The sequence below is a fragment of the Taurulus bubalis genome, assembly GCF_910589615.1.
Source record: "Taurulus bubalis genome assembly, chromosome: 3".
Lineage (NCBI taxonomy): Eukaryota > Metazoa > Chordata > Actinopteri > Perciformes > Cottidae > Taurulus > Taurulus bubalis.
In genome coordinates, this window is record NC_136591.1 from 32615491 (window position 1) to 32642062 (window position 26572).

The 26572-nt window shown below is 40.6% G+C and overlaps 1 protein-coding gene across 1 annotated transcript in view; it reads right to left on the minus strand.

Moving 5' to 3' along the window:
- trim67 (tripartite motif containing 67) overlaps positions 1–26572 on the minus strand; it is a gene marked incomplete at both ends in the record, with an annotated part of 37545 nt that extends 10973 nt beyond the window's left edge. The window contains 4 exons of the mRNA XM_079214897.1: positions 14–124; positions 5798–5920; positions 7898–7993; positions 25733–26572. Of these exons, the coding sequence (XP_079071023.1) occupies positions 14–124; positions 5798–5920; positions 7898–7993; positions 25733–26572 (1170 nt within the window). The remainder of the gene's footprint in view (positions 1–13; positions 125–5797; positions 5921–7897; positions 7994–25732) is intronic.

A 26572-nucleotide genomic window follows, 5' to 3' on the forward strand; every position in this document is an offset into this window, starting at 1 on the left:
GTGGATCGGATACCTGGAGGAATCCGCTGGGATCGTTCTCTTTGAGGACTTCCAGGCAGAACTCCATCATGCCGGTGGTCTGGCGTAGCTTCATGGTGCAGTGGGTGATCTGGTCACGCACCACCTGAGATAAAGACACAGATCAGAGACGGAAGATGTTAAAAGTTATGTTACAGAGCAGAGCCTCTGTAATGTTGTCAATGCGTTTAAACCTCAAAAAGAGAAGTAAGACTATGAACCCCTAATGTTAAAATGTGTTTTTATGTTGAACTAAAGTGCAGAGAGAGCAAAATACTTTAAAGTCTTTGTGAAATGTTTAAAACTCCCTGATTTCAGAGATTTATAAATTTCCCGTAAATAACGGCTCAGTAGCCATTAAGTCTGGACCCAAATGCCAATGTACATGTTTGATGAGTGAATGAGTGCACCTATTTATCAACAGGTGACAAAAAGGTGCACTAAACAACTTGCCAGTGGCAGGTTGTCTCCTATCGCAAACAGACAAATGCAAACATGTTTCACACATCTCGTCATGGCTGAGTCCAAGTGGAGAAGATTCTCCTGTGTCTTTGCCAACATTTAAGATATTCAATTAAAGTTTATCACAGTATCTCTGCCACTAACTGTTTGATTATCAGCTGATAGAGATGCAACATCATACCGACCGCCTCTTTTGGTTCCTTCGCTCCAATTAACCAGGACGTCTCTCCCTCGCCAAAAGAAATAACGAACGAATGGAGGACAGCCAACACAAATAAGTAGCCTGACTGAGCCAAAGGGGCACAAGATAAAGTGCTTAGTAGAGGTCAAAAAAAAAAAAACTAAACCCAGGCTAAAGATTAAACGCTATGTTTTAGGATTGCTTAATAGATGATCTGACGTGGTGTACAGTAGGTGGATATGGGCAGGTACATATACAAGGAGGCCACAAAAGCCTTCTCATGCCGTTCAGCAACGCAAACCCTTGAACTGTACATTATTGTAGATACAGTACTGCCTCGAATACCTTATTGCTTTCATAATACGGTTACCTGCAACTTTATAAATATTAATAGTAAGCTCCCTTTCAGCACAAAATAGTTGTAGCCACCAAACGTTGTGTATTGCATTTCCGCGACAGGGAAAATAGTCCCATTTGTGTATGGTGGTTGAAATGACAACTAACGGTCGCGCAATTTAAATCTACCTGTTATTTTTATGTGCGCACTGATATGGAACGCTCTAAATGCAAACAGGCTGTACAGTACTTTATGGCTGAATAAAGTACACCCCGTGACTCACTCTCAACCAATCAGAATGCTTGATTTGATCTACCCGCATTATAATGTGTGACAAATACAGGCGGTTAGCCAACACAAGAAAAGGGCAGCAGGGTGCTATATGGACTCTGAGTGTAATTAGGGAATGGGGAGCAGGTGTGCGGATGGGTGTGGATCAAGTGATTGGGACTGGCTGCAACAACAGGTGAGTCAGTGGCTGGCAGGCAACACAGACAGCAGGACGGTATAATCCAATGTTTGGAAGACATCTTTAAAAATGCCATAGTATTCCTGGCACACTATCCCGTTATCAGCCCTCTTTGAATGTCTGTCTCTCACACACACATACACACACATACACACACCCACAGACATCACATGCTATCTGCTGGCTGAAATCTGCAGGCAAATGAGATTTGGACGGGTGTCACAAGCAGTCATTTTGAGGCTAATTAAAACGCAGTGAACCGTCACCGCCTTATTAGCCTTTTGTTTACATTCAATAATCCCTGCACCACATTTCAACTGATCATTGATATTTAATTATCTTCACAGATTGTTGTATTTAATATATACTGAACATGAACTTAAATATGACAAATACAGCAACTTTTAAAAGGCTAAGCGAGGGAAAATTAGACGCCACAAAAATCTTGTGATGCCTTGTGGATCCACGATAATTAATTACACCGTTAACCAATGGCCGCCTAAATGAATCAGAGAGTTAATTAGAAAGAGCCTTGGAAATTATGCCCCTCATTTATTTGATGGTTAATGAGATCACAGTTAATTATTCACCTGTCAACTGCTGTATAAACTGAAATATGAAGAGCATGAACTGATAAAGAGACTCAAAACAATCTGGAATTTGAAGGTATGGAAACTGAGGCTGTGATTAAGCAAACAGCAGAAATATCAGATGGAAACTGGTTACAAACATTTTATAAGAAACCCTAAATGTATTCTTATGCCTGACCTTTTTTCGTAATGTTCAACCTCTTATATCACTGTGGGAACAGCTGCTTAAAACCCACCTGTCCAGACCTGCGTTTGCCAAGTTTGATTTATTTTTGTCTTTTTCTCATCTCCCATTTTTCTACTTATTATTCTCTCTATGTCTTGCTGTTCTCTTTTATTTGTGAAGCACTTTTTGATCTAGAAAGATGCTGTACACAGTGAATGAACTTGGCCCAATCACTATATCTTCATATCTTGTGTTTGTCTTTTATTTGTCTTTTGTTTTGCTTTAATAGTAAATTGTAATTCCAACAAAAATGTACAAGTTTCATTTATATACATACATATTTGTGTGGCTATAGATTACTTTAACATGTTCATGCAGTTGGAATCCACCCTTAGCAAAACACACACACACAGATTCTTAAATAATTTACCGGGAGAAACAACCCGCTCTTATCTCCTGTGTAAACAACATGGAGTTTGAAGCGTGCAGCCTGAGTAAATCTCAGATCTATTTCAATTTCCTTGTGTCCCGCTGAGATGCGTCGTCAGCTCCCTCCCACATGCTCCTGGCGGCTTTATCAATATGTTCCACATGCATCTGAAATGAATTTGTGGGTGTGAATGCTGAAACATGTAAATGTGAAGCCCGATTTGGGATAGCAGACACACTGCGAGCATGACTCACAGTCTCTTCATCACAGAGCAATGTGTCGGCTTGTTATTGTCCATCGTGCAAATGCACAGTCTTTACATTGACGAGAAAAACCATTATGGAGCACTCCATATATTATTTAGTGGTGTAGAAAATGACAAAATGCAAGAAAAGACAGGAAAACAAATGCTCATCATACAATATTGCTTTAAAACTTCATATACTGTTTATTTTCCCGCTGTCTGTAGGGAATTTATAAACAAAACCTCTCGTTTTGCATTTTCTAAAACAACTGTCAAGTTTAGAGACACTAATAAAAAGCATAAAACGGTCCAATGTGATCTGAAAAAAAAAGACAGAATTGGCTTCTGTCTTCAATAACTGAGATCGGATTAACCAAATCTCATTCATAGTGGAACTCTATATGAGTTTGAGTGAAGTGAACATTAATCCATCAACCGCTGGATTATGGCTAAAACTACTGTGTTTGTGTGTGTGTGTGTGTGTGTGTGTGTGTGTGTGTGTGTGTGTGTGTGTGTGTGTGTGTGTGTGTGTGTGTGTGTGTGTGCGTGTGTGCGTGTGTGTGCGTGTGTGTACTCTTGATCGTGGATCTTTGTGAGGATAAAGTCATATACCTTTAGGGCGAGGATATTGTGGAATGTGCATATGTTTTTGAAAAATTAGGAATTTGGGGAAATATTAGGACATTTGACCTGTTTGAGGGTTAAAGTTTAAATCAAATTGAGGTAGATAAGGAGTTGGTTAAAAGACCTCCTCCGATTTAGCATTTCTCTCCCATAAAATTGGCAGATTCACGTTGGACGAAGATAAATCACAATTTGAGCAGACGGAATCAAAGATATCGCTGTTTTTATCCCATTTTATTCTTCTTCCTTGTCAAAATGTAGTGCCTACATTACCCACAATGCAACTCAATCACAGGCAGTTCATCCACGTGTGATACGCTACTAGGAGCTAGCCTCTGGTCTCAAGCGGAGATGATGATGATGATGATGATGATGATGATGATAACTCCACACCCCAAGATTATTATTTTTCAAACTTTTAGACTCAGGTGACATCACTTGAGGCCATTTATAAGATAAAAAACAATTAAAAAAAAAACATTGTAATAAGAAACAAAAAAAGACTGCAACACTGTCAAAAGTAATTATTGTAACTACTGTTGACATGTTTTAGTTTTAGAATTAGTTCCAAACTCAGCCTGTCTGTTCTGTGAATGAGGAAACCCAGATATGTTGCTTTTAAGGGATTACACCTCTGGCTTTGGTGATTTTTAGAAACATCTGCCTTTCTTGGTGTAGACACAGTCTTTAGATTTTTTTAATGTTTTTTTATGTTTTGTTGTTTTGTGACTGGACCTACAAATACAGATTAAAAGGCTTATAAATGTGTTTGAAAAGTAGAAGGTCAAAGGGTGAGTTCACAGTCTGAAAATATGAAGATCCACTGAAATAGATCATGTTTTCAAAGCCTGCTCTGTCCACTGGCACGATGAAATGAAAAACTGTTATGCTTTCTTGGAAATGCAGTTACATAACTCACATTTTGTTTGAAGTCAGCCAAGAACAAACACAAGCTGTGTTCAGTCTCATAATTAATATGGAAAAGTTGTGTAGTGGTTTTCTGATTGTGACTAATGTGGGGAAATTCCTGATTTATTATTTTTTGCACAGTATGACCATAAAACCAATTAAATATAATATAATAGTCAGATATTATTTTGAATTTTGATGAGAGTTTCTTTTAAACAGAAGGCTGTAAAGCTACTTACTTGAAGATCTGAGAATCTCAGAATTAGTGACATATTTTGTTTTAAAAACCTTTTAAATGTCTTTATTATTACTTATTTTTTATTTCCACCGTTTTGTATGTGTTTTTTCTTTTTTTCAGGTAATTTAGTCCTTTAGCCTAATTTAATTTAATACTGGTTGTGATTTGTTTTAATTTAGTTTTTCCTTGTAACGCACTTTGAAATAAATTATATTTAATTATAATATTTCTTTACAAATAAAGCTTACTTTTATCGTTATATTAAATCTTTTAAATTCTCATCCAAATCAATGCTGGATGCCTGATACAAAAGAGCTTTTATACTTGTCTCATTTCTTACATGAATAGGAGCCCGTAATGTTATCAGTTCGAGAGAAACAATGTCCGCAATATTTATTCATTTCAAAGCATCTATCGGCCTTCTACACGCAGCTATTGTTCTCTTGTTCCAGCATCGACGCAGCATCCAGCTCTTTGCCCTCTGGCTAAATCTCAATCCTCAGCCTGCAGATAATGACAACAGCTGTCCTCGGGACCTTCGCCCAAGCGCCGGCCCCCCTCCCCCGCCACCAGCCAGACGGTCAGTCGGTCGGCGGGCACGTTGAGGCTGGGCAGGCGTCCATGTGATCCACTACGACTTGGGAAAACCCCAGCGGTGGATTTACGGAGGAAAGTCAAAAGCTACCCTGCTGATTGGAAATCTTTGGTGAGAGTGAAATCATATTTGTCTCTTCAGCTTCATACTTTACTCGATAAACTGGTTATTTTCTTTCAAATTTAGAACATAACTGGATATTTCACGAGAGATTTATGTATTAGTGTCATGTCTGTCTTCTTCTTATTTTGACAGGGTGTTCTCAGACACTGCTCGTTGCTATACCTATGAAAAGTAATTCATATACATCCCAAAAAAGATAGATTTCAATACAATAAAATCAATTAACCCCAAATATGCTGCTCGCTGTAGGCAGGAAAAGAAGGAAGGAAGGAAATCCTATTTCTTACTTGCAGGTGAAGAAATAAACTGATGAAGATGTGAGGTGTTTGCAGCATTGACAACGTGTCTGTGTGGGTGGATCTGCTGCTATACACACTGACAAAAACTAAGCGATCAATCAGTCCCTTGTACCTTGAGCTTGTAGTCCTTCTCCTTGGTGACTTTGGTGAGCAGTTTGGCTTTCTGTCTGGTGAGGGCCTCGATCAGAGAGTCGCACTGGGCCACGAGGCAAGCTTCGAACTCCACGCCGTTCTCCTGAAGCAACACACAGACACACAATCAGATGGGGCACAAAGCACTGAGACGTCATCTGGGGAGGTTTGCCAATATGATGTTAGTTTAAGGCGCCCCAAAACCACCCTCCTTATGGGCTCTCGGGTAGAAATGATCAATAAATCAACACTGAGACCAAAATAGATGTCTTTGGGGTGTTTTTCTTCATTTAGCAGCACAGAGCTGCTTTGTGTGTTTGTTACTGATCTGTTAATTTACAAAAGAAGATCTTGTTCCAGTTTTGTTTTCATGACAGAAACATTACTTATTAACACTTTACAGTGTTAATTATTTCAATAGACTGTAGACAAAAAATAAATCCTGCATCATATTTACCATCTGCCACTTTACTGCCTCAAGACACACATTCAGAATCATACAGCAGAAAAATACAACATACTTCCTGTTCATGCACAAATGTAAGGACTTTCCACATGATTGTTACATGATGATGTTTCAACCTACTGTATAAAACTGCTGAGAAAACTGTGTGTGTGTATGCACACCTGCAGGAAATGTTACCTTTATGAAACACAGTCCACCTGAAAATGTGTGCACGTGGATCAGCCTCATATTTACTGTACATGTAGTAGAATGTTTTTGAGTTGTTCCCCTCTAAACTTCTTAGACGTTTTATTAATTGTTTGGGCTTAAAAATGTTTTATGCTATTTTCCTTAAGTAAGAAATGGATAGAAGTACCTTTACTTGTAAAGGTGTATTTTCACACTGCTGTGTTGATACTTTTTAGTAAAGGATCTAAAATACTTCTTCCATCACATGGGAGATCTCTCTGACAGTCAAAGTTGTTCCCCTACCTTAACCAAATGTGTATTATTGTCACCAAAAGGTCCCCTTACCTTAACAAAGTAGTCATTTTAACCACAATGTTTCCCTTTTAAACTAACCAAGTAATTTATTTTGCCAGAAGCTGACCAAACCTTAACCATAAAAGTGTCAGATAAAACGTACTATATGTGTCTGCGTGCAGTCGCTGCAGGAGTTGGCAGTTAATACAAGAAAGATCCACAGGGGGAATTTCATCTCTGAGCCCGCATGATGAGGAGATCAGGTCTTGGATAGTAGTGATTTCCAATCACGCATCCTCCACGTTGGAACGCAATTCAGATCTATAAGAGGATGAGCGCTGGAGATATTTATTGCTCACGTCACTCGCACATTTTTCCACCTCTTTATCCATCAATCTCTCTCCATCATCTCAGACAGAGCAACGTTTTTTATTTTTTATTTATTTAAATGCAATCCTCTTCATTTTGCAACATGACTCTTAATGCCTGAACTGTGTGCATGACTGGCAGATGCAGCAGTCTACTGGGAAAACTCACACACATCCAAATACAGGCACAAAACACACACACATTCACACACTCAGCACATTTGGCTGATATGGTTTGTTTTAGTTCAGTGATTCAGTGGATTTGCCTCCGTGCTTCTGTGTGAGTGAGGCCAAATGTGTCTCTGTGACTGATTTATTTGGAGCTTATTCCCCATTACCAGCCACCCCAAAGCAAATTGTATTTAGTCTTCAAAAAAACACCAGAGATGATGTAAATTATGTAAAGACCTCGACATGTGGAGTATAACTGATCAGGCATGGATACTGGTTCTGGTAGAATCTTGCACAGCCAGACCTTCATGGAGATCCCGAGACCGTAGAAATCTTGAGGCTTTGAAACAACCACGTGCAGAAATGGCGCCTGAGAAATAAACGAGTGTGTCCCAGTTCCAGCTGCTAAACATCAGCATACTAACTCTGCAGGCTGATTTTAGTTAATGAGGCTAATGTTAGTGGGGAAATTTGCAGCCAGCGTTTTCTATTACCGAGTCCTGGTCCTATAGTCCACCCACGAGGTGTCACTGCTGACATATGAGATTAAGAAATGTATAAGCAGTATATTTCCCACCTTGTTAAGGGCATGGGTATCATACGGTGGTGTTACCTGTATCTGCTGTAGCATGTTCTTGAGTTGAACCAGAAACTCCTTGGCATCTTTAGCTTTGTCGGAGACCCCGTTCAGGGCCTGGGAGATCTGGCACTGCAGAGACACATAAAGAAATACACATCACAATTAAATTACATTAAAAAAAGAGGGTGGTTTTCAGGCAGCTTCAGTTATCTGACATGGTTTGGCAAGTACTATATTTACTTTAAAATAAATGAGCTTGTTAATGAAAAAAATAAAATACACATTTTTTTTTACTCACAAATGAAGACATGTTAAACAATAAACCATATGATTGTCACAGATACAACTCTAAAACTTCAAAAAACATCAAACTTATTCTTTAAATCTTTGGCCTAGACACGACACTACTACCCACAATTCTCTTGATATGAGGAAGATAGAAGTTGCATACACATCACGTCGAAACAAAATATGGTAATTGATCTGTCAGATATGACTGTGTGAACACGGCTGAACCAAGGCTCTTCTCCTCAAGCAAACTGTGTAACCAGTAAAACCAGTTACCACTGGGGCTTTGAGGTTTATTCTAAGACGTTGGTTATGTAATCATTTAACCCCCCTGGATGCTCAGATTATGGCTGATCCTGCCCTCGAGCAAAATCATCGGGACCACTCAGAGGCCACGGCTCTGCAGCGTGTTCATAACACCGATGCACTTTATAACATAGATTGTGATCTAGACTTGAGTCTAGAGAACACGTCACTGTCTGTTACACTCTTTATAGCAACAGCAACACTTTAATTGGTGAGACGAATACGTTTGACACTCTTTGATCCTCACTAAATTGTCTCTATTTGCTTTCTCCCAAATGGAGCGCTTACCCGTAATTGTCTGCCTAATTTCCATTGAGTAGCCAAAGGGGAAGTATATTTACTATGTTAAATATTCTCTGTATCACTATCAACAGCTGTTTATACTGCTAAGCTCATTTGCATATTGAAAGATGAGAAAATGTCAGCGAGCAGCCGGCAAATGTACAATATATCTTCGTCCTGCAGCTACGAGCAAAGATGAAACACTCGTGGTGCCGAACACACTGTGGCTATACAACTATAAACACGTGTTAATTCAAATGTTTGACCGCCGGGATCCTGCTCTGCACATTTGAAGTCTCTCGTTAATGTACAATGAAAATAATGAAATAGTAAATGCAACTGCGCTCTGACTACATTCTCATGTTTTGTGTGTGTGTGTGTGTGTGTGTGTGTGTGTGTGTGCACGCATCAGTCTTTGGTAAATAGGAAAGACAGGACAAAGGAAACACACACACTGTTACACACATGCCAAATGTGATGAATCTGCTCCACTGTCGCCCCACCCACATTTCCCACCTGCTCCTCTTTATCTGAATACACACAATCTCTCTCTCACACACACACACACACACACACACACACACACACACACACACACACACACACACAGAGAGAGCCAGAAGGCGATATGAAGTGGGCAGACCTCCTTTTTCGTTTCTTAAATCATAAATAACAGTTGGAACAAAGTGTGATCATTATATTCTTCAAAATACTCATTTGTGGGATTTCTTTAAAAACTTAAATCTGTGAGAAAGTGCTGAAAAAGAAAAAGAAAACATAGTCTGACATCAAATAGATTTGACAATGTCTACTTAACCATTTCTTAATTATTATTAAGTAATCATTATATGTGAGCCACTCATTTTATTGTTTAGTAGGCCCTTGATTTGATTTGATGTGCATTGTAGACACTTTTGGGAAACATTCCTGCACATCAATTGAGCTCTATTACTGTATGCTTTTTGCTAAAGACTAAATGACTAAATAAAACAAATATTTACATACATAACAATTAAAAAGATAGGATTATATCAATAATTAGGCAATAAGACTGGCAAATCCATAAAGAATGTATTGCAGCTGCTGACAGCATCATGAATTAGAAGCTATCTGCCTTGTCTCAAGGTCCAATTCACAAAAGATAGTGTGCTAATATATATATATATATATATATATATATATATATATCACAGCACACACACACTCTTAAAGTTGTGCAGCTGCTGCATCTTATTGATAAATGTGCTTCAATTACCACCAAATCTCTGAAGATGCTAATAATTCCACTGTAACTGCGTGAGGCTCATTTGAATAGAAAGGGGCACATTCTTTATGTCTGCATATTATCTCATTTATGCAAACAGCACTTTGAGAATTATAGTTTCTTTGTGGTCCTTTTTGTGCAGATTTCGAGGCCACAAAAGCACGTAATCCTTCTGAGAATCCGCCTCTCACGGTTTAAACAATGTAGCAAATGTAATTAGTGTGCCTTTAAATCATTCTTTATAAACCTTGTAATGATCTACTCCCCCTGTATTAGTGTAGATAATTATACTTTTCTCCTCTGTCACTATTCCCTTGGTTATGTTTGAAAGCAAATCTCCCACCATACACATGCAATGCAATGTATGCATAATCCCCTTCCCACATCTCTACAATAACCACTCCACCCCCACACCACACACACACACACACACACACTGATCTTATCTCTGTCCATCCCTCTTCTCTGCACGTGCTGGCCGGACTCAGGAGGAGGGCCGTGTGGAGGTCATGGTTCATGAATCAAACCAACCCTTCTGTGCAGCTCCTTACTGCTCCTCACCAAGAGGCCATCTGGCCCAGCAAGCTGTCTGGCCTGCGTTTGTGTATGTGTGTGTGTGCGTGTGTGTGCGTGTTTGCATGCCAAGATGCTAACAAGGGGATGACGGATGTGCCATACGACGGCTGTCCTGGCACATCCCCTCCTCTCTTGTTTGTACTGTCTGGTTCGACAGCCATCTAACTCCAGTGCTGCTCATCAGGTCAAGGTTCTGAAGCTGCATCCACCCACCTGCCTGTCTGTCCGCTCCCACCTTTACTACGGTATCCTTCTTTTATACATTCATTGATTTTCTTAACCAGCTACTTCTTTTCCAGAGTGGTGGGGAGCTGGAGCCTTCCCAGCATGCATTCTGTGGAAGGCAGACTGGGAGGGGATTCTGTCAGAGCGGCCACATTTTTCTTTTGTCGTTATTCAACCAGGTAAAGTCTCATTGACATTAAAGACTCTTTTCCAAGAGAGGCCAAGATGGTTACAACAACAAACACAATACAAACAGAAACACAATAAGGTGTCTGTTACACAGCACAAAAGATTATAAATAATACCCAGTTAAGCTGCATATACAGCGACAAGCCTGTCTCATAGAAATGACAAGTAGATATTACACATTTGCATTTCCAGAAATATCAAAAGGGAAATGCAACAATATCCGAATTGCAGTTTTCGGACAAGCTGCTAAAATGTTGATGCTGAACAAATCAGTAAAATGTTATCTGACAACATATTTCATGTGTTTTCTGGCACAACATCTGCTCTTTGCATCTAAAGCATACTATTTATAGCACAAGCTATACACAAACTACACCATGGTCACATGACTTCAGGTCACTAAATTAAAGGCGGATTATCAAGGGTCATCAAGTGACTTGTAGCAAGCGCCTTTTTTGAGTCACGTAAAAGCTTCCAAATTCACAAGAGGAGTATTTACAGACATATTTTATATCATATAACATAATGTTAAAATGTCTTAAACTTGTGCTAACCACAGGCATCTAACCAATAATGGCAATAATGCAATAGCCAAACAACATATTGACTTTGAGACGAGGGAACCGGAAGAGCAAACAGTTGTATCTCATTTCTGGATTTTAGGACTCATTCCTGCTATATATTATACTAAACTATATCGCCATGCATTGCTGCAGATTTCCCCCAAGAAAATATGACCTATCGTTAAATACTTTAGTTGCAGATATTCCGCCTGCCCTGATGTCTCTTCGCCAAGGCCACAAACTGCTCATGTGCTCTAATTAATTAGAGCATCTGTTTAAAAAGATTACAGCGCTAACCATGATGCTGGAAGACATCAACGGATTTAAGCTTTTTGAGGCCACGTCTCCTCATCATCACTGTTATTTTATTTGCAGTAAAATTAAAAAAATTCAATTTATCTCTAGTTTTTTTTTGCGATTTACTTTTATGGAAAAAAAAAACATTCTAAGCTGATTTCTATAAATTTTTTCAAAGCAAGAACATGTTTTGTAAGAATCCAAAGTAATACCACTTCATAAGACACCTTTGTCAAAGTCTGAATACTGCGTCTTCCCAATGGCCAGGTCTAACTCTGGCTCCAGTCACGATGCGTTGACTTACAGTAGACTCCAGTAAAACTGTGTATAACGCTGTAGAAATGTGACAAGTCTGCCCTGCAGGGAGAGGATGAGCCGCTCAAGAGATTTGGAACAAAAGAGAAACACAGAAACACGAGAGAATCATCCAGATGAAAAGGAAATTGAAAGTGCACAACAACAAGAGATGATAAGAACAATGGAATTCATGCCAACGAGGATCGTCGCACCTGCAGAACAGAACTGCACATTCAGAAATCTAATTTCTACCCTCTTTTGTTTCCTTTGTTCCTCTCCCCTTGACCTTTTTCATATTTAACTACTCCTCCAAACGGGAGTGTCATTTTTCTTTTCCCCGCTGTCAGCACCCTTCAGCACTCCTCTTTGAGACGAGTGCTATTATCTCATTATCTTATTATAGGACCGACGGAGGACCGTTTTATTCAGTCTGTGACATTCAGGGAGACCAGTGACATTCGCGGAGGTACAGCTGTGTTGGTTTCACTGATGAATTCAGCTCAACAACTAGCAGGAGGCAGGGGAGGACGCGTCAAAAACGGATTCATGAGATCACAATGAAACTTCGACTAACTGGAGAGCCGGAAGAGGGTCTGAACTTCCAGCTAGCGTGACCTCTGGATCTGTCCACATCTGTTCATCTGTGGACGTGGCATTTTGCACCAGCCATCCTTTCGTCACCAAACTGCGCGCACACACTTTACACGTCATCATTGTTTACAAACCGTTAAAGGGTCAAAGGAGTTCAGGCAGGTTAATTGTCACCAAGTCATGAAGTCACTGTTGACAAGGCAAAGTCATTTGTTGAAACGGCAATCAAGTTAACTCAATCTGTCCCTCGAAAAACATGCCCTTGATTTAAAATAAAACGGGATCCCAGCAGCATCACTTTGCTGTTGCTAAATAGTAACAAAGTGGCATAGTTTAGGATATTGACTTTTCCTCTTTAAACACATCACATTTCTGCTTGGATACGCCTCTGTGGTAGCCAGCAGATATCAGGGCCAAGACTTCCTTTTCCGTGCACTGCTCATTGTTTACGGTCCGCTCAGCAACTTGTGATGGAGAATGGAGTTAGAGTTGAGAGACGATGTGTCTGACGTGATTGTTTTACTAGTAGCCAATAAAATCATCGTCAGACGATAAGCGGTGAACCAATGTGTTCTGCCTCTTTTGCTCTCCTTCTGTTTACCGGCATTAAACCAAAGTCAGCTCAAACCTAAATTGTCAGTACGACTCGGACTTCAGCCGGAAACCAGAACACTTCCGATGTCAATCTTGACCTGTTGCCTGAATGCAGAATCTGTTTATGGAGATTACAAAACAGGAAATACATCCAATTGAAATGAATGAGATTCAGAACAAGCTTTTGCCGTGGCCGGTGGTGCTGCTGTGACCACACTATAAGAAGCCGTTCTCAAACGTTGTGTAATAAATCACACAGGAAAAGGTAATACATATTAAGCTAATACAGTTGGAAATAAAAGGATGTCATTGTTTTCATGAGCCTGACGAGTCCTGTGGCTAAATGTATTGTTGGCAGTCGAGTCCTGCTGTTGTCAGCATTGAAGAAGCCGCGTTTGTGAATGCTGTGCAAAAGGCAATCCTATTTCGGTGATTAATCTATTTATCATTTGAGAAACACTGCAACCAGATGTGACCAGACTGGTGAATAAACACTGTTATTACAAAAGATTTGATAACCGAGCCCCAAAACCTTAAAACCTCATCCATATATAGGTCACTGTTGGAGGGACCCCTGGTTAAAGTTCCTCTTGCCGACAAGGAGGAGACAACAAATGTTGAGTGGTTTTGATTTTTACCTGAGCTGAGGTCAGTTTTCGAATAAACTTTATTCAAATATCGGGTTTACATCTGAAAAAAGATGCATATACTTTCTTTAAAAAAATGTAAATGCTCCAATGTGAATCAAGGACTCTTTTCATTGCATGTGCTGAAAAAAAGTCAAAAAAAAACTTTTTAATCTCCAGTTAATGTTCAGTCACCTTTGGAAACTCTGTCCATGTTGTGGTGAGTTTAATATCAGAAAGAAGATGGAGGGGGGGATCACTGGGAGCCACAGGAGAACAATAGGCAGCTTTTATGTGTTTGGCTGTCATCCGGGGGAATGGTGGATGGTGGTGTTGACCTTGTCAGAATGATACCCAGGGGACATGGAGAGGACCAGGTGGAGGAGGGGCCGAATCCCCTCATTTACCTCTACTTACCCTTTTATTTCTTCTCATTTGCATTCACAAGCCTATACATCCTCCTCTGTTTTCATTTACCCTCCCTTGCTCTTTCTCAGTAGAACTTGGCTCTGTTTGTTTTTTTACAATTTTTATCCCAACCATCTCCCAAAGACGCACTTGGTGATAAATAAGGTTTTACTTTTGTGAATTAATAGAGCACAAATCACCTCTTCTGCGTCCCTTATGAAGCTCTGCACCATGACGCGCCGTTTAATTTGTGATGAAGAAAGCAGCCTAAAATGAAGCCACTTCTCCCAAAAGGAAACTGACTTCCTTGAGCACAAACATAAAGCATATTACATTAACGAGCACATTTGGTTAAAATGCTGCTGGGGTCCTTCACGATCCATTACGAGACCAAAATCATAATCATAGCACATGAAGATCCAAAGAGAATAAGTGGCAGATTGCAGTGTGAATTTGGATACAACCGAGAGCCAGATCCTGATAAATCACAGGAGACACAGCTGCCTTCACAATCTCCACTCTGTGCGTCATGGTGCACACTCAAAGTTCACAGTCAATCATGTAACACTACATCTACTTCCAGAATACTGTTTTCTTTTCATGTTTTTAGCTTTTCACAAATTTAAAATGATCCAATTATGTATAAAATACATTGATATGCCTTTGAAAAAGGATCTGCTCATGTCTGCATGTGTGGTAAAAACATTAAAAAAAGAACACAGGCTTGTAAAACACTGTTTCGACCATCATGGGAGCGTACATCGCACCCTTTTAAACTTGAGATTTCTGTGTTGAATCTAGAAAAAATATTTTGTCATTGAATCCCCTCTAATTAAAAATAAAATAAATGTAGTAATGATCATATTTATAATAGCTACTGTATGTATCTTCTTAATCGCATCAAAGGTGCTCTACAATGACTAATTATCTAATCAAATCAAATTTCACCCAACCCCAACATTAATTTGTCTTGCCATATCGGCAATACGATATACAAACCAGAACAACCAGTATTTCCCTCTCAGTCTAGCCAGCCAGCTGTGTTACAGTATTAGTGTTTTACATCTGGTGGAGGTCAAAACCAATCTCCTTTCCCCTTCCTCCTCTTCATCCTCTCATCCACCATCAGCCTTCCAATCCTCTGCTGCTCTGCTACACAGCCATTTCTGCTACGATATACTTGCTAGTGCCACATTTAGCTTCAGCCCAACCAAAAAGCTGAATCAAAGTGAAAAAGAATATTACCAAATATCAGGAAAGACAAATCTACAATGAATGAATACATATGTCAGGATTGCTCAGTATTGGTCATGTGTAGTCAACTAGTCTAAGTGGCTATATTTACTATATTCAAGCAGCGAAATGCACTTTCAATGTAATGTGACGTTCAAATGGTCACTGAGACTAATATGTGGGAGGAAAAGCAGATATGTATATTTCGTACGGGCATTTAAAAACAAGATTATAGTGTCATTCCACCTGACTTACTACATAATAATTCACAGACTAATAATGCTAAAAATGACTTGCACCAAAGCCACGAGACTAGCATGCTAGCAGCTCTGTTAGGTTGTGCTAAGACACAGCAGTTCTTTGAGCTGAATGCTAACATGCTTGCATGCTAACATGCTCGTATGCTAACAAGCTCGCAATAACAATGTTGAAACCGCTGATGTTTGGCAGGTATCATGTTCATGTGTTTTGCAAATGTTGCAAACCCTAACCCAGAAAACCGACATGTGGAGCAGAAGTGATTCTCCATACAGAGCAGAAAGCCATGGTTGCCCAATACAACTGTTATATGAAGCATTTAAACCATCTATATGTAAACCATCAATATTTATAGCACATGGTTCAGTGCTCTAATGTGTGTAAAAGCCTGCTTCACCTCCGTTTACATACTCATAAACTACATAGTCATAAAAAAAGAGTGTGGCTGTATACTATGAACCAAAACATTGCTAATACGTGTGCAATGTGAAGCTCAAGTTCAACTTCATGTTCCTTTATTTATCAATCAGAAGCCAGTCCCCGCAGAGAGAGAGAAAGCAGCATCAAATGCTTCCACTTCTTCTTTCTTCTCGCTATGATGAGACCTTTCACAGTTTGCCAGCCAACCAGAACAAAACACTGTCACATCCTTTGCAGAGAAATAGATTCCTCCCCAGTCGTCTTAGATAAACCGTGGCATGGATGAGTGGCTCTACAGCCAGAACTGTCTGAATGAGCTCCAGGAGGAAGCAGCGTTTTATCTCCCTGAGTTTTCCTCCTGGGGGTGAGCTTCTGAGGAGAGAGCGGCGAGGCAACAAAAGGGCGGCAGAGTAGCCCCTCTAATCAATAATTGATATGGGCATCTTCCATATTAATAAGTAAAGAGGGGAGGTAGATTGCTATGGGCGTAATTGCCATGAAACAAGTGCAAATTAGGTTTGTTGAAGATGATGAATAATACGGACTATCCTGGGAGACTGTTTTTCTGTTGGGATTTCATAATGCTTTCAGTTTCTTCACTGCAAATGTTACATAATGACGCCGGCATACACACATAATACTCATCTATAAGCATGTAATCTGATGTTTAATTTATTGGGCTTCCTAATGAACTAGCAGCTGCTTGTAACCATGGTAACGAAGCTCATTGTTCCACTATGGGATGTCCACCAATACTTGCCTCAGAGGTCTAGCATCAGCACTCAATTTGCTCCCACAAATAGATCACAATAACACTCTCGATCTCTCTCTCTCTCTCTCTCTCTCTCTCTCCCACACTCCCACACACACACACACACACACACCATACAAGGTTAACAACAGCAACACACACATTCTTTCTGCAGAGTCTCTCTGCTGTGTTACAGCCAGAAGAGAGGTAGTGCATTAACCTACATGCAATGCACAAGTCCAGCAGCACAGCCTTGAGTTACACTGTGCCAGTCTGTGTGTGTGTGTGTGTGTGTGTGTGTGTGTGTGTGTGTGTGTGTGTGTGTGTGTGTGTGTGTGTGTGTGTGTGTGTGTGTTCATGACATTGTGAGGAGCACATCAGAGGCACAGAGCTGCCATGTGAGGACATGAATCCGGTCAACGCAAGGTCAACCATTTATTTCCGGGTGCAGGCTTGGTTTTAGGGATGAGTTTAGAACTAAAACTAGGTTCCAGATCCTACAACGTCTTAAACGAGTACTCCATTTATTTAGAATTGCATTTATATTATATATTGCACTATAAACTTGTCTGACTTGCGCTAAATATTCTTTTCAATATTGGAAAAAACTGTCCAGAACGATTGTGTTTTTTTACGTCAAAAACGGCACGTATAGCCACAATGCAACTCGACTGCTGACGACTCGGTCTGAGATTTGAGGTTGTCATGCCAGTATGCTAATGTAGCCACGAGCCTCAAGCAGAGATGACGAAGATGGTAATCTCACTTCTTTCTCACTCCGAACTTTTTCACATCAAATACACCATCAGGTTCAAACAGTCCGGGTTATCCGGAAGAAAGATGTTTAACACATGCACATGTGAGGCTAATAAGAGACTTTGAACGGCTGATAAAAGAAAATAGTACAACATGCAGTCCTGTGCTACATATTGGTTTGTGTGTGTGTTTGTGTGTGTGTTGCCGGGCCCGAGGTAACAGGCGAGTAAGGCTGACCTGTCATGGTCGGCGTGCTGCCATCTGGAATGAGGTTAGTCAGGCACAGCTAGTCGGCACAGTTCAACACTCGCTCTTAATTGCCTCAGTAATGGCGATTCCAGGAGATGAAAGCACATATTTTGCTGATAAAATTGTAGTAATTTCTTGTAATGCAGCCCGAGGCGCTGAATTCCATTTCAAAGGACATATTAGATATTACATATATACTCCTGGTTACACTCAGAACAGTGATTTCATCTTATCAAGACATGATATGAGGTGACCAGTTTTTTTCTAATACCATTAAAACTGAAATATGTAAAATGAGCATAATATACTGTATCTGTAGGAAATAGGAGCTGATGGAGATGGTTATTACTGGAGGATGAGTCACTTTCTAAACTCGCTTTCTGACCTGTAGTCTGAGTGAGATCTCTCTGCTTTTAAATCACAACCTTCCTCCTACTGAGTCTGGTTTTAAAGGAGAGAAAAAAAGCATGAGTACATTTACGACTTTCATGCTCCCCAAAAATACTACTCTTCTGCAATTATCAATTCTGCCTATAGGTCCAATTCTTTATTGATTGATCAGTTTTCTGTTAAGGTCTACAGAAGTTCAGATGTTTTATTATCACTTAATCTGATAATATAATAACTTTATGTATATAGCACCTTTAAAAACAAAGTTCACAAAGTGCTCTACATAGAAGCAAAGAAGACATAATTTAATATTCGGTATACACAAAGGACCATAAGCAATGAATACTACAATAACCAAAACAGACAAATAAATAAAATATACAAACAAAACCAGGGGAACAAAAGAACTGCATAATAGATTACAAAAGGACATAAAAGGACGACATCACTTAAAAGCAATTCTATAAAAATGGGTTTTAAGAAGTGATTTAAAAGAAGTTATTGATTCTAATATTTGGATATGTTAAAATGTCAAATTCCTGGTCTACTTTATCACACTTTATAATAATAATAATAATTCAAACTCATATAGCGCTTTACTAGATACTCAAAGACGCTTTACACTGGGGACAAGAGACAGAGACAAGCAGAACAAAACAAAAAATGGAAAGACAAAGCAAACAAAACAAACAAACAGAACATTTTTGGTAACAATCCCTGTCTAGAAAGAAGTCAAGTATTAATGTATCTTAATTAAACAAAGGTTGAAAGGCAGAGTACCACTTAAATGTATATTTTTAAGACCTTAAGCATTTAAAACCCGATCTTTGCTAAATCCTCAGACGTGTTAATAATAGTGCTTTTATCAGTGAACTATTTCTGACAGTCATGTCTGAAAAGCCCCAGCGGTGACACGGTGTCACTCTCTCTGTCATCATTACGGTTGTTGATGATTTATTCATCGTTCAGCTGAACCAAAGGTGACAGTTCATTTTCAATTAATGAAAGTGTATTCAGTGAGCGTGAGGCAGACAGCTACGGCAGTGCTGCTTTTCTTTATGATAGAATATTCATTTTCATATTTGAATATCTGTTTTTTACTCTTCAAACAGCCCTTGCATGCCATCGCGATTCTGTGATGTTATACGTAAATACAAAGATGCATTATAGAGATATGCAATACTTCAGAGCGGTAGCCACATAAAAGCAGAAATAAAATGAACAGAAATAAACCGCATCACAGAGAACAAGCCGCAGGCAGCTCAGACAGTAACGTGCTTGTCAAAATGTTTTGTCAGAGTCCCTGCGGACGAGAACACAAGCCAGAGACAATGTTTACTGTCAATATTAAATGATTTGACATGAGAGGAAGTGACAAATCTGGCGAGGGAGATGCATTTTAGAGACACCAGTGAATGTAAACGAAACGTGCCACATTTAAGGGCCCCTGTGGAAACGGGACGTACTGTACAATATTAGACTTTGTCCTGATTATTCACCTTTTTTCCTCCGGATTGAGGGCAGAGCTGTGTCACAAATCTCAATTCAGTGAATCTGGAGCGCGTTCCCCGGGATAAACAATAGTTGGTACTAACCAGCCATCCAACTGTGTTGATTGTGACTCGTGTAACAAGAACAAATCCAAATCATCTGCCCACTGACCATCTGGCTTTCTCTCTTTCTCACTGCTTCACAATTGGTGGATGCCCCATTAAAAAAAAATCAGGATTTAGGATCTTGAAGATCTTCAGTGCTAATTTACCACTTGCATTGGTATTTTATTCCTCCATCTTTATTGGACATCTGTCATGAGAACATACTCTACTTAACATCTTAAGTATATTATCACCCTTAGGGCTCACTGACAAAAAAGTGCAGTTGTGATCTTAACTTCCACTGTGAGATTTAAGCCTGGAAAACATCCTGAGAATCAATTAAGACCAGCAGCAGACTATTGGGCACGGGCAATGGTCAATATGTTGGTATAATAAATGTCGAAAAAAAGCATGCATGCTTCAACAACTCCATGGCCTACTAAGTTCTAGTGCATGCAAACTTATTTCAGTTGTAGGAAGCTGTTTCCAAAATAGCCTCCATGTTTTTGCCCTTTTAAAAAAAACTGTCCATCAGGTTTGGTGAAAGACTGATCCAATGTCAGCCTTTCCAAGCCACGGTGACTAAAATTGTGGACGGAAATAAACATAAAAGAAGCCAGACTACCCTCATATGAGTCCCTACGTCATGTCTGTGAGCTCATGTTTTAGAAATGTGAGAAGCGACTACAGTCGCTTTCTTTTACCGTCTAAAGCAGCCGACAACAACAGTTTAGGTTCAGAAATGTACGAATCCCAGAAGAACAAGATGAATATAAATTAGACGGGAAGTGAGGAGAGACACTGCTCTAAGTGGCCTCCCGCCGGAGCGGCTCAAAATGCCGAGGGAGCAATTAAACGTGGGTGCTGTATACAGATCCCACATCATTCCTCACTCATTAGTAATGGTGCACTCTTTGAGGCACCACACACTCATTCTAAAAAGCCGTCAGGGCAAAAGAGAAGATAGACTAGCATCTGAGGAAAGGGGATCTATTTTGGGAGCGGCAGGAGAGGCAGATGTGTTGAATCTTAAAGTTGTTCAGAAGCAACAGAGCGAGGAGGTGAAAGGTGTTCATGAGAAAAGGACGCTGGAGCAACCCTGTCTCCTAGGAATTATTATGGACTTCTGTGTGATTAATGTTCTTTTATGTTTTTGTTTTTATTCCCAGTGCAAATTGTGCAACATTTTTCCAGCACACACAATTCATTCAGGATGGTGTTCAGGGTGGACGGAGGGCGTACAAAGCAGACAACTTTGACATGGGAGTCCGAGGTTCCTGTCCTATGAAGATGCTTAAGGTTTGGGAATGATCGTGGTTTATTTAAATGTTGATAAAGGAAACACGCAGTGGCTCGTGCTTCAAGTCCCTTTTGACAATCTAAATATTCAATATTCAACCAAGAGCACAATCTTTCCCTAAACTTAACAGAGTTCTTTCAGTGGTTAAACCTACCAATTAAGAAAACTCTACCAATTGAGACTAGAGTGCTGTTTCGGGGGCTGTTCTGACCCAACAATAATCAAGATTGCAGGAAACACAAATTGCTGTTTTAAGTTAATTTCTCTACCATGTTAATGGCACACAACATGTACTGCCGTCCACCAAAGATGCTTAGGCACAGATTTTAATAAGCCAGAAGTCCCATTTCAAATCTAAAACGATCTGAAGAAGACGATGCAAACACTCAAACACACGCAGCAGGAGAACCAGCAACTCTGCATTTGTGGGTTTTAATATTTAACTCGGAGCGGTGCCAGAGCCAGCTGCTCTTTGCTGGACTGAGCTGGCTCACACATATACACACACTAAAATACACGTGCGCACACACATGTGTGCGTATGTGTGTGTGTGCTTTAAATAGACAGTGTGTTTTCTGCTTGACTGATCAGAGGAAACTGGATCATTGCTTCCTCCTCTGCATCCCCTCAGCGAAAGTTCATCTGCATACTTATGCCTTCCGTGTGTGTGTGTGTGTGTGTGTGTGTGGGCCTATTTGAGTCCCTCTGGGTGTGTAGGAGTGGGATAGTCACCCCTGGGCTGCTCCATGATGTACTCGTGTTTGATTTGCAACAAAGGCAATGATGATCCAACTGTCTTTCCTTGATATCTCTCTACATTAGTGGATTTTCAAAAGGATTTATAAAGCATAAAACACACTCACACAAATGCTGCAAAACATTGCTTATATGCTTAATCATTAGGGATGTAAGAATTCACTTTAAAGAATACACGGCATGTAGATTGATGCACGTTAAGTTGGAAAAGTGCCACTATTGCCTATTGTAGCCTTTTGGAAAAGTGTAATACAGAAGTGTTTGAAATCTTCCTTATTTTCAGAATGACAACAGCTGAGAAAATGCTACCTCAGTCCCTGCAGCGAGAGGATTTCGAAGAAGAAGAAGAAAAAGAAGCATTTTGATTTCAAACAATGGAAGAAGGAGAAGGAGGACATGGAGGAAAAGGATGCTCACAAGATGCAGCAACACCGAATCAACAGAATCATCAAAAAGGAAAAGTGCTGCCAACCAAAGTGAAAAACAGCTCTGAGTGGCATTTCAATAAAAAAAAACAGCAACAGCCATTTCAGCTCATGCTGCTTGGAGCCCGAACAAGTGCCGATCGAGAGGTATACGGAGACGGCCGGTCATCGATCTCCCTCAACACGGAGGACACCATATTAACTAAGTGGCGGCCATCTCTTGCTCATTACTTAGTGACGCCCTCCCACTCCTGTACTCTGATGGGATTTTCACGGTCCATTTATGGGACAGGGTGATAGAGGTAAAGATGGAGGATGGGCCAGAGAGTGGGTTAATGATGGGGGGAGGAGAGAGAGGAAAATAAGAAACAGGGATGTGGAGGCAAAAGGAAGCAGACGTATAGAAGGTGACGGAATGAAAGCCAGAGAAGAAGGAGGAAGAGGCTGAAACGTGTGACAGATAAATGACTGGAGGCCTCCAATCCCACGGAAAGAGAGACAGACTGAGAGATTAGTCCCGATGACCCACTTAGCAGGAGATAGACAAAAATGTCTTTTCATTTAGACTTCTGAAGTCTGGCTGTGATCATGTTGATGGCCTTATAAAATGCTGCATTAAACACAGGAAGCAGTCTGGGCTTGTAGAGTCCTGCAGCGCGTTAAATACTAGTACTCGTGGTATTGATTTTCCTTTAAACACTTTTTGATTACTGCCCCTGGGGCCTTTTTAATAATAATTATTTAATTATTTAATTATAATCATAATGGATATGGTAATGATATTGTTCAAATGCTACACATATCTGCCTTTATCCAATCAAATCTGTTTTTTGAATTTTGCAAGTAAAAGAATGCAAACAGCAAAGTCAGATCTCACTGTAACCTGTCAGGAGTAAACCCAACCCTGTAGCACACTTTTAAATTAATGGAATATGTCATTAAAAAAAATAATTAAATCATCAATCACTTTAGTCATCCTTTAATGACACAGCCGGGGGATTTTTGGCAGGCAGAGGGGGAGAGTGGGGGAAAGGATGAGATTAGATGGTAAAACACAGGATTTATGCCTCATTTTGTTCCTGTAGAGTGAATGAAAGATGTTTTATTTATTTTTTTGCGACATGAATGTAACTATGCTTCAAATGAATATAAGACAAATCCAGAGTGCACCAACACTAATTCAACTCCAATTTGAATACTGTTCACCATCAGATTTCCATAAACCTTTGACAAAACATCTCCTGCATAATGTTGGAGGAATCAGACTTTTGAGGCAGTAAGCAAACTTTAAAACACGACAGTTAAACAACCAGCCTAATTTTTGGGATCATCTGAATATTTCAGGGTTTTGTCGAGCTATTCCATGGAAAATTGACGCTTTCAAATCATCATAGCATGTACAATACAGAAGAAAATGGGACGCACTTTCTATTTCTCCCAAAGCACACAGCTCAATCAGTTTACCCCCTGAATATGTTTTAATCTGCCCAACATCTTGAGGGGGAATAGCAATCTCAACTGCGCTGCTAACGATTTTTGGCTTCTTTAAAAGCTAAATATAGAACATATGATTCAGGGCCATACTTCTGTTAAATGGGCAGTGGGTGAAGAAGCACTAAGATCGTTTACGTAAGTAAAAGCAAGTACCAAAATGATCAAATACTCCATTACAAGTAAAAGTAATTCATTCTACTTGAGTAAAAGTAAAGAAGTGTTATATTAGTATCAAATCGATATAAATAAAATTACTCATTATGAAAAATGTCCACCTTCGGAGTGTTATTTAGCAAATCTGTATAGTATTTTGGAATATTATCACACCAATGAGAGCAATGTTAAAAATTATGTAAAGGTAAAACTTAATATATTACCATATTAAACTGATCATATTAAGCAGAGCAATTAAATAAATGTGGTGGAGTAAATGTGGTGTTTTCAATTCAGTATTTTCAAACCATATTTGTTCAAACTTGAATAAAAGCCTCCTTTTTGTCATCGTTTTTTATCCCTGTCTTGATCTTGCCTGAGGAAATACGTCAAACATTGCTTCCCACACTACAGTCATCCTGACATCTCTCTCACACTCACACACACACACACACACATGCAGTACATGTGAGCCTGTAGTGCATGAAATAGCAACACAACGCTGTGTGACCTAATCAAGGAATGACTCACACTGCACACACACACACCAGGGTTTTACGCCTCCGGTAATTATTTCATTCTGTGAATCAGTCAGGGTTCTCTGATTTACAATCTGCTCCACATACAGTGAACTCAACACTGCACTGGGATTTTTTTTCTGGGATTTACATTCCCACCTCATAGCATCTTCTCTCTCTCTCTCTCTCTCTCTCTCCCTTTGCATTGTCATTATTCAAGAGAATTTATAGTACTTAGCACAATTTTAAATAACCATGAATGCACATAAGATCAGGATGTATTTGGTTTGAGAGCATGCATGTCGATAGCTAACAACTAACACATTACTTACTATAATAACATAGCAACAGTTAAAGATGAAGGCTATGTAAGGTATATAAGGCAATAAACAGTGTGTTCCTGTGTGTTTCTGCATACAAATGTCCCGAACAGTGTGTGTGTGTGTGTGTGTGTGTGTGGGTGTGTGTGTGTGTGTGTGTGTGTGTGTGTCAGAATCAGGATCAGAATAAGAACTGTGTATTGCCAAGTACGTTACAAGGTTTTGACTTGGTAAAAGGGTGCATAACAATAAACAAAAAACACTAGAGCAATAATATGACATAATTTAAAGAAAAATATTAAAATGTACAATCACAATATGGTAAACAAACAAGCCAATAAGAGCATATTGAAACAAGTGCATTATCAAAGTGGCAAGTGTATTTTAATAGATGTGCAAGAGTGTGGGGAGGGGGTGAAAGAGAGAGAGAGAGAGAGAGAGAGAGAGAGAGAGAGAGTGTGTGTGTGTGTGTGTGTGTGTGTGTGTGTGTGTGTGTGTGTGTGTGTGTGTGTGTGTGTGTGTGTGTGTGTGTATATGTAAGTCATAAAGCTTTGGGACTGGGCTTCGGTCAACTGTGAATACTACCAATACAATTGTGGCTTTAAAAGCCATGTAGGCCTGTTGGCATATCGTGTTTATGAAAGAGAGAGGGTGTGTGTGTGTGTGTGTGTGTGTGTGTGTGTGTGTGTGTGTGTGTGTGTGTGTGTGTGTGTGTGTGTGTGTGTGTGTGTGTGTGTCCCTCACCTTGTGTTGTTTCCACATCATGGGCAGCGTCTTCACGTCGTGCTTGGCGTGCTTCCCCTCCTCCAAACACTTCATACACACCGGAGCCTTGCAGCTGTAGCAGTACATGCTGAAGTTCTCCGCCTCGTGGTCCACGCAGGTCGCCGGTTTCCGCGCGGTCGCGGGCGGCAGCTGACCGACGCCGCATCCGCCGCCTCCGCTCGCCGCGCCCGCTCCCGCCGCTCGGTTCGGCGGCGGCGGCACCAGGCGGTGCTTGGCGAGCGGACCGCGGGACGGGTGGCACCGCTGCTGGCAGGCGTTACAGTAGTAGACGTCGCACTGCTCGCACATGACCGTCGCGTCCACCGGGTTGCGGTCGCACAGCTGGCACTTCACCGCTGTGGAGGAGGGAGAAGAAGAGGAGGAAGAAGAAGAAGAGGAGGCGGAGGAGCGGCGGTTCTGCTGGTACCGCGTCACGATGGCCTCGAGCAGCCGGTTCCGAGGGAAACCCCGGAGCCCCCGCTCGTCCAGGGAGACGCTCCGGTGGCACAGCGGGCAGGTGAGGGAGCAGTGCCGGTGGTGGTTGGCCGGCGGGAACACCCGAACTCCGTTCGGAGACTTGAGCTGGCACGGCGTGTAGGACCCGTATCCGCTGTCCGTCTCGCTGTACAGGCTCATCTTGTCCATGTCAAGGTAGTCGTAGTCAGTGCCCGAGGCTCGGCTCTGCACCGGGGTCTCTCCCTCCGGGGTCTGCACGGTGATGTTCCGCGCGCAGGCCAGGCAGACGTTGTGGGAGCACGGCAGGAGGACGGGGTCCTTGAAGAGGGAACCGCAAACGGGGCATTTTAACTCTTCCTCCAT